This window comes from Populus euphratica, unplaced genomic scaffold (assembly GCF_000495115.2).
Source record: "Populus euphratica unplaced genomic scaffold, PopEup_1.0 scaffold4139.1, whole genome shotgun sequence".
Taxonomy (NCBI): Eukaryota; Viridiplantae; Streptophyta; class Magnoliopsida; order Malpighiales; family Salicaceae; genus Populus; species Populus euphratica.
Window position 1 is genome coordinate 1 of NW_011503936.1, and position 7,875 is coordinate 7,875.

The 7,875-nt window shown below is 36.7% G+C and overlaps 1 protein-coding gene across 2 annotated transcripts; it reads left to right on the plus strand.

Moving 5' to 3' along the window:
* Window positions 1-1,222: 1,222 nt before the first annotated feature.
* Window positions 1,223-7,812, plus strand: LOC105119952 (pumilio homolog 1-like). Of its 2 annotated transcripts, XM_011018151.1 has the most exons (8): window positions 1,224-2,370; window positions 3,738-5,128; window positions 5,214-5,355; window positions 5,539-5,646; window positions 5,939-6,151; window positions 6,241-6,351; window positions 7,071-7,265; window positions 7,597-7,812. In XM_011018151.1, the coding sequence occupies exons 1-8, from the start codon at window positions 1,759-1,761 to the stop codon at window positions 7,795-7,797; spliced, it is 2,973 nt and encodes a 990-aa protein (XP_011016453.1). In that variant the 5' UTR covers window positions 1,224-1,758; the 3' UTR covers window positions 7,798-7,812. The 2 variants fall into 2 exon arrangements, with proteins under 2 accessions (XP_011016454.1, XP_011016453.1); XM_011018152.1 differs by lacking the exons at window positions 7,071-7,265; window positions 7,597-7,812 and adding an exon at window positions 6,930-7,030 and having other exon boundaries at window positions 1,223-2,370.
* The last annotated feature ends 63 nt before the right edge of the window (window positions 7,813-7,875 follow it).

Below are 7,875 nucleotides of genomic sequence, written 5' to 3' on the forward strand. Positions count from 1 at the left end.
TCACAGTGAATTACTTTTGTGTCCTTGAGGGTTAGGTTGGTCGTGTGGGGGCCGACTGCTCTATATTTAGGGATTGACGACCACTTCAACAAAACAGATAAAATCTAGCTGTCTGTTTTTGATTTTCTCTTCAATTTAAATTATTATAAATACATTAATTTATTGAAATTTCAAATTAAATAAGAATGTATTTTATATATTATCATATTAAATACCACTCAATTCATACATTATTTTTGAATAACAGTACACAACCTTTTTATTATATCAACAACTTTTTTCCAAACCCATCTATTTTTAAAAATCTTATTTTATTGCTTTTATAATAATAAATAGTTCATTGTTGTATAGTTAAATAAATAATATTTTAATTTTTTTTATTAATTTGATGGGTCTATAATTTGAGTTGTGAATTTAACAAATTAGTTTAGATTGACCTAAATTAGTTTAAATTATTAGTATTTTGATATATATTTTTTAAAAATTTAATTTATATACATTACATTTTAAGTTCATTATTAAAATTCGATGTGCAGATAAAAATTATACTAATCAATTACCTAGCAACAAGTTAAATCATTACCATAGGAGGATATGATGGTACATTAACTCTGACACATGATTGATAATGGATAAAAACAATATGATCTCTATAATTGTCGTAAAAGTTAGTTCCTTCTCCTCTCCCTTTTTTATTTTTTATTTTTATTTTTAAATAAATGCCTTGTGCTTAGATTTGCATTTGTGGATCACAAATCAGTTTGCTTATTCATAAATATTTTTGGAAAAAAAATTATTATTATATTATTTTAATATATTAACATTAAAAATATTTTTTATAAACTTTAAAAAATATTATTTCAATATATTTTAAAATAAAAATATTTTAAAAAATAATAACTACCGTAACAACAAATAAATTCTAAAATAAGATACAAGAAAAAAGGTTTTTTTAAAAAATAATAACTACCATAACAACAAATAAATTCTAAAATAAGATACAAGAAAAAAGGTTTCAACGCAACGCAACATTTTTTTTAACCAATAGCTAGAGAGAGATCCCAAGAGTGACAGGAGGCAGGAGCCTCTTCGCAATTATACCCTAAGAAAAGCAAGAAAAAAAAACAAAAGAGGCAAGGAGCCTAACGCCACTATATATCAAGATGAGAAAACAAACGTGACTTTGTTGCTGCTATTACTTATTACCAAACAAACAAACCAAAGATACCGGTAAAAAAAGAAAAAAGAAAAAAAAGAGAGAATGAAAGATCAGTAATTGGGCATTAAATCATAAGAAATAAAACCCTAAAGACCCTTGTTGTGAGAACAAATCCGGCTAGAATCAATCCCTGCCTTCAATTGACAAATCCAACGGCTCAGATCTGTCCACCGTTAGTGCTTATCACTCTCCTCTTTCCTCACTTCACTCTGCTCCTTCCCCACTCTCTCTCTACCTTCTCTCAGAATAACATGGCTGAAGCCACCATCTTCATTGATCACCTGCTACACTTTTAACTACCACTCTGATCTCCGTGTTTATAATCAAAGTCCCAATCTCTGCCACAAATCCACTGTTTAACACGAAATCAAAGTTTCTGCTTTCAGTTTCTTTCTGAAGTTTTAACTCCTGGGGTACATGGGTTCTTGGTTTTGATCAACATACCTACTCATTTGAATCTAACAAACAAAACCCGGTTTTGTTTTATCACTTTTTAACTAAAATTTAGCTCGAAGTTTTAATCCTTACACTTATATCTAATGATCACAGACATATATTCAAAGGTTTTGCCTGACATCTCAAAGCGATCAATGCTCAAAAACGAGGAGTTGAACAAGCTAATTAGAGAGCAAAGGCTACAACAAGAGGCAGCAAGTGAAAGAGAGAAAGAACTCAATATTTATCGAAGTGGGTCAGCACCGCCTACTGTAGAAGGGTCTTTAAGCTCTATTGGAGGCTTGTTTGATGGTACTGGGATTCCTGGTATCAAAAAGAGCAATAAAGGTGAGTTTTTGAGCGAAGAGGACTTTAGGTCTGATCCAGCTTATGTTAATTATTATTATTCTAATGTGAACTTGAATCCAAGATTGCCCCCTCCATTATTGTCAAAGGAGGATTGGAGATTTGCACAGAGATTACATGGTAGTAGTGGTGGTTCTAATTCCGTGGTCGGGGATAGAAGGAAGGGAAGTAGAGGTGGTGATAATGAAGGGCAAAGGTCGCTTTTTGCAGTGCAGCCAGGGTTCGGAGGAGGGCAGGAGGAGAATGGGAATGGAAATGGAAATGGAGTGGAGTGGGGAAGAGATGGGCTTATTGGATTGCCAGGTTTGGGGTTAGGGAGTAGGCAAAAGAGTATCGCGGAGATCCTTCAGGTAAAGCTACAATTTTTTTTGTTTATTGTCTGGATTTGTGTTGGTATTAGGAAGATTGGTTGTTGGTACTGTATTTTTCGTTATCTGATAAGGATATTCTGTGGTATTGAGTGTAAATTTGTTGATACCATCATTCTTTTTATGTGGATTTATGTTGCCTAAAGTTGACTCGGTATAGCTATACAAAATTCTTGTTCGCTATTGCATGGCATGAAAACTCCACTTTGTTTTGATAATTAGCTGAATTAATTATATTGTAAAACTTTGTATGTGTTTAGACGTCTTTGTATGCTATACTGAGACTCACTGATACCATCGTTCTTCATAATTTTCATTTCCAGTTATTTGTTTCTTCCTTCGTGATAATTTACTGCAATACTAGAAGAACTCCACTCTGTTAAATCTTATTCCCAAGCTAGGCAGAGTCAGCTACAGGGATCTTTACTCTCCTTTCTGTTTTGTTAAATTCAATTTTTTGATGAGGTATCGCAATTTTTTGATACTTGATCCTCTTTCACCACTTCAGCCAACTCTCATATTTTTAATGAGAGTTAATAAATCTAATTTTCTGTTATTTAATGCCTTTTAGTATTCTCCTCATTGGCAGCTATGGCTCTTCTCAGTTTGGCTCCTCTTGCTTTGTTTGTTTGCCAACTATTTATTGTGCTTAAAAAGACGTGCCTGTCATTATCTCTGGAAAGGGAGAACAAGTTATGTTGTTATTGCTATTATTTTTCAATGGCATTACTCTGATGTGTCGAGGAGTGAGTAGTGACACTGGAGAGGGACAGAGGTCTCACCCCATGACAACTTTTCTATTTCCAGAAAGAAAAAGTTAGGGTATTCTAGTTTGATGTTGATCTGAGAATGAGGACCTCTTATGTGATCCTTTTGCTTTCTTTACATGTTTTAGATTTCTAACTGTTTGCTTTCTCTGATCACTTGTAGTGCTGAAAAGTTGTGTAACTATACGTGATGGGGTCATTATTCTCTTTTGCTGTTCCTATGGATGTTGACTGAATCATGCATAAATGTCTACATGCAAAATTTTTTTATTGTATGTTAAAGCATACTTGATTGCTATGGCAAGCCTAATGAAACAGAAGACTTCATTGTTGTGAAATATCTACAGTCTACCAGCAGATTCTTTCCTTTTTTTTATTTATTTGAACACGTAATTGATGTAATTTGCTGATGATGGTTTTGGTGGTTAATTCATGTTATAAAAACTAGTTTCTATTTGAAAGAACTTTCCCTTTTGCATTCCTGTTGTTCTTGATTGATTGTATTTGCTCAAAATTTCACTGAATTTCTGTCTATCACTTGCTTTCTTGATGATAGATTAATGGTTTAGTTTTGCAATATAGGATGATATGGGTCATGCAAACCCCATCTCAAGGCACCCTTCACGTCCCACTAGCCGCAATGCATTTGATGACAATGTAGAAACTTCTGAAGCTCAGTTTAGTCAGCTGCATGGTGATTTGGCATCTATTGAGGCTCTATGCTCCAGTTCAAACAAACAGGGCATTTCTGCAGTTCAAAATGTTGGCGCATCAGCTTCTCATACCTATGCTTCTGCATTAGGTGCCTCCTTGTCACGAAGCACTACACCTGACCCTCAGCTTGTGGCGAGAGCTCCTAGTCCTCGCATTCCACCTATTGGAGGAGGTAGGACCAATTCCATGGATAAAAGAGATGTGAGTGGTTCACACTCATATAACAGTATCTCAACAAGCTTGAATGATTCTGAGCTCATAGCTGCTTTGTCTGGGTTGAAGATGTCAACAAATGGTCTAGTTGATGAAGAGAACCACTCACGGTCACGAACACAACATGAAATTGATGATCGCCATCACCTGTTCAATTTGCAAGGTGATCAAAACCATGTCAAGAAACAATCATATTTAAATAAGTCACCTGCCAGCACAAACCTTAAAGTACCCACGACGCTGGCTCTGAATGGTCGAGGAGGTTCTCCTTCTAACCACCAGAATGCAGACAACATGAATTCTCCATATGCTAACTATGGCTTAAGTGGGTATCCTGTGAATCCTTCATCGCCATCCATGATAGGAAGCCCTCTTGGGAATGGGAGTCTGCCACCTTTGTTTGAAAATGCTGCTGCTGCTGCAATGGCTGGAACCGGGTTGGATTCTAGAGCACTAGGTGCTTTAGGGCCAAACTTAATGGCTACTGCAGCAGAATTGCAAAATCACAGTAGACTAGGGAATCACGCTGCAGGTGTGCCTGTTGTGGACCCATTGTATCTTCAGTACTTGAGGTCAAATGAGTATGCTTCTGCACAGCTTGCAGCTCTCAATGACCCCATGCTGGATAGGGAGTATGTTGGTAATGCATACGATCTCCTCCAAAAACTTCAATTGGAAACATTGATGTCCTCCCAAAAGTCTCAGTATGGTGTTGCTTACCTTGGCAAATCTGGTAGCTTGAATCATAATTACTATGGAAACACTGGATTTGGTCTTGGCATGTCCTATTCTGGAAGCCCATTAGGGGGGCCCCTTCTTCCAAACTCATCTGTTGGATCAGGTGGTCCTTTAAGGCACAGTGAACGGAATATGCGTTTTTCTCCTGCAATGAGGAATCTGTCTGGGGGTGTCATGGGATCTTGGCACTCAGACGCTGGTAGTAACCTGGATGAAAGTTTTTCTTCCTCTTTACTGGAAGAGTTCAAAAGCAATAAAACTAGATGTTTTGAACTCTCAGAAATTGCTGGTCATGTTGTTGAGTTCAGGTAGCTACGTGATTGAACTTTTTCATCATTGTAGTTTAGGCTTCTGTAATTTCACTTATTTTATTTGTACATCTTCAATGAACAGTGCTGATCAGTATGGGAGCCGATTCATTCAACAGAAACTTGAGACTGCAATGACAGAAGAGAAGAACATGGTTTTTGATGAAATTATGCCCCAAGCCCTATCACTAATGACTGATGTTTTTGGTAACTATGTGATTCAGAAGGTATTTTCTCATCAGAAGAACTTGAATTCTTATGATGTACTTATCATGCCTTTGATTCTACTGTGACCTTTAGTGCTTATCATGTGCTTAAGTCTTTTCACACACCCTCACCTACTCTAAAGAAAGCGAAAAAGAAAAGAAAAGAAATGAGTTACATATAAAAACTTTCCTGTTTGTCTTCAGTTTTTTGAGCATGGATCTGCATCCCAAATAAGAGAACTGGCTGACCAGCTAACTGGCCATGTGCTGACCCTTAGCCTTCAAATGTATGGCTGTCGTGTGATCCAAAAGGTATGCTTCCTCAATGACCATGCTTATGGAACCTGTGCTATTTCTAAAGGTGTCTTGTATATTCTGAAGATAGTTTCTTCTATAATCTGCTGTTGTGCCTTATGCCTGCATAATTCTGTTTTTATCATAAGCTAGGCTGAAGACGTGACCAAATCACTTTTCCTGGCATCTTACTGAAGCCCTTGCTTTGCTATTACTTGCAAACTAATGTTTGACTAAATGTAGAATGATGTGTTAGACTTGGTTAAAACCTAGCCTCTTAGTTTTAATGCTCATTGATCATTATAACCAGGCTATAGAAGTAGTTGAACTGGACCAGCAGACTAAAATGGTGACAGAGCTTGATGGTCATATTATGCGATGTGTACGGGATCAGAATGGGAACCATGTCATTCAGAAGTGTATTGAATGTGTACCTGAAGATGCTATACAGTTTATTGTCTCAACATTTTATGATCAAGTTGTGACACTTTCCACTCATCCATATGGTTGCCGTGTGATACAGGTGTGTAAACTCTGTTTTTACTTGTCACAAACATCTTTTTATGTTTGTCTATATTATTACATAGATTTGATTTGAATTTTATGTGACAGAGAGTGCTGGAGCACTGCCAAGACACCAAAACCCAGCGTATAATGATGGATGAGATTTTGCAATCTGTTTGCATGTTGGCACAAGACCAATATGGAAATTATGTTGTCCAGGTTTGTTGTACATATGTGAATGCTTCTTAAAGTATATGCATTTATTTAACATGGATGGCAATCCAGGGGCAGTGTGTGGGGTCATGTATGTAATTTTATGTTTTGAACATGTTTGGCAAGCAATTGCCAGTGCCAAAGAAGTGCGACCTGTTGGTCATAGCCCCAGCTCCCACGTAGAAGAATCCCTCTTTATTGCATTTTCTGCTTGTTGAGAACTTTAATTCTGATAAACTATTCTTTGATTGGCAAGTTGGTACCCGCCCTTAATTGTACAATTGATCAATTCTAGATAGCAACTTGTGTATAGTTCCATGCAGCACATTATGTTTGATCCCTTTACTGCTGTGGACTCAAAGATGTCCAGTTGATAATAAAACAACCAACTGTCTTAATATTTGTGGAAACTTCTCGTGTTTGTATCTGTTAAATGAGCATAATGAACACATCCTTCTTTACCTGATTAATTTGGGGATTTCTAATCAATGACATCATTTGTGAAGTTCATCATGAAGTTTAATTGCCGCCAAAGCATTTGGCTGTTATTCACTGCTAACACCTTTGTATTTCCCTTCTTACAGACACGATTCATGTCCATCAAATCTGTTCTGCAGATTATTATGATAACTGCAATCTCCCTCCCTCTTTCTCTCTAAACACATATTTGGTTTTGTTTTATTTTTAAACATATTTTCTCTAATTGCTTTCAAATAATGTTGCAGCATGTGCTGGAGCACGGGAAACCACATGAGCGTTCAGAAATAATAAAGAAATTAACCGGGCAGATAGTTCAAATGAGCCAGCAGAAGTTTGCCTCCAATGTTATAGAGAAATGTTTAACTTTTGGCACTCCTGCAGAACGCCAGGCCCTGGTGGATGAGATGCTTGGCACCACTGATGAAAATGAGCCTCTTCAGGTCTATGACTTGTCTGTGTGCTGTACCCCTCATAACTAAGATGCTGATAAGCATTTAAAGTTTCTGCGTATTTATTGGCTTATTACCACATTGCATTCTCTCACATCTTTGCCTTGTTTATTGCTATTTTTTTTTAATTAGCTAATGGTTAGGTTCATTCTCTATAGTTAAAGTTTTAATTGGTGGACTGTGGCAAACTCTTCTGTTTAGCTGATATAATGTGAATCTGTGTGACTTTATTTGGTAATTTGCTTGAATGGGCAATTCTCCCGCTTCAATGTCTCCGGAGTCATTGTTTCCCTGTTTTGACATCATTTCTTGTTATATGCAGGCCATGATGAAAGATCAATTTGCAAATTATGTTGTACAGAAAGTGCTGGAAACTTGTGATGACCAGCAACTTGAACTGATCCTCAATCGAATAAAAGTTCACTTAAATGCTCTGAAGAAGTATACTTATGGGAAACATATAGTTGCACGTGTAGAGAAACTTGTTGCAGCTGGAGGTAAGCATACTCCCTTTTGCTGCTGATTATACCTGGTTCTCTTGTAACTGATTTGCACAAAGGGAAGAACATCCCTAAATGCTGCAAGCCTTCGGTTCATTGAT

What these genes read in the sequence shown, in the direction of transcription:
- LOC105119952 (XM_011018151.1), top strand. Translation starts at nt 1,759, where the DNA reads ATGATCACAGACATATATTCAAAGGTTTTGCCTGACATCTCAAAGCGA. An exon ending in GTAACTATGTGATTCAGAAG is followed by an intron (nt 5,356 to 5,538) that starts GTATTTTCTCAT and finishes GTTTGTCTTCAG; the next exon opens with TTTTTTGAGCATGGATCTGC. An exon ending in ATGGTTGCCGTGTGATACAG is followed by an intron (nt 6,152 to 6,240) that starts GTGTGTAAACTC and finishes TTTATGTGACAG; the next exon opens with AGAGTGCTGGAGCACTGCCA.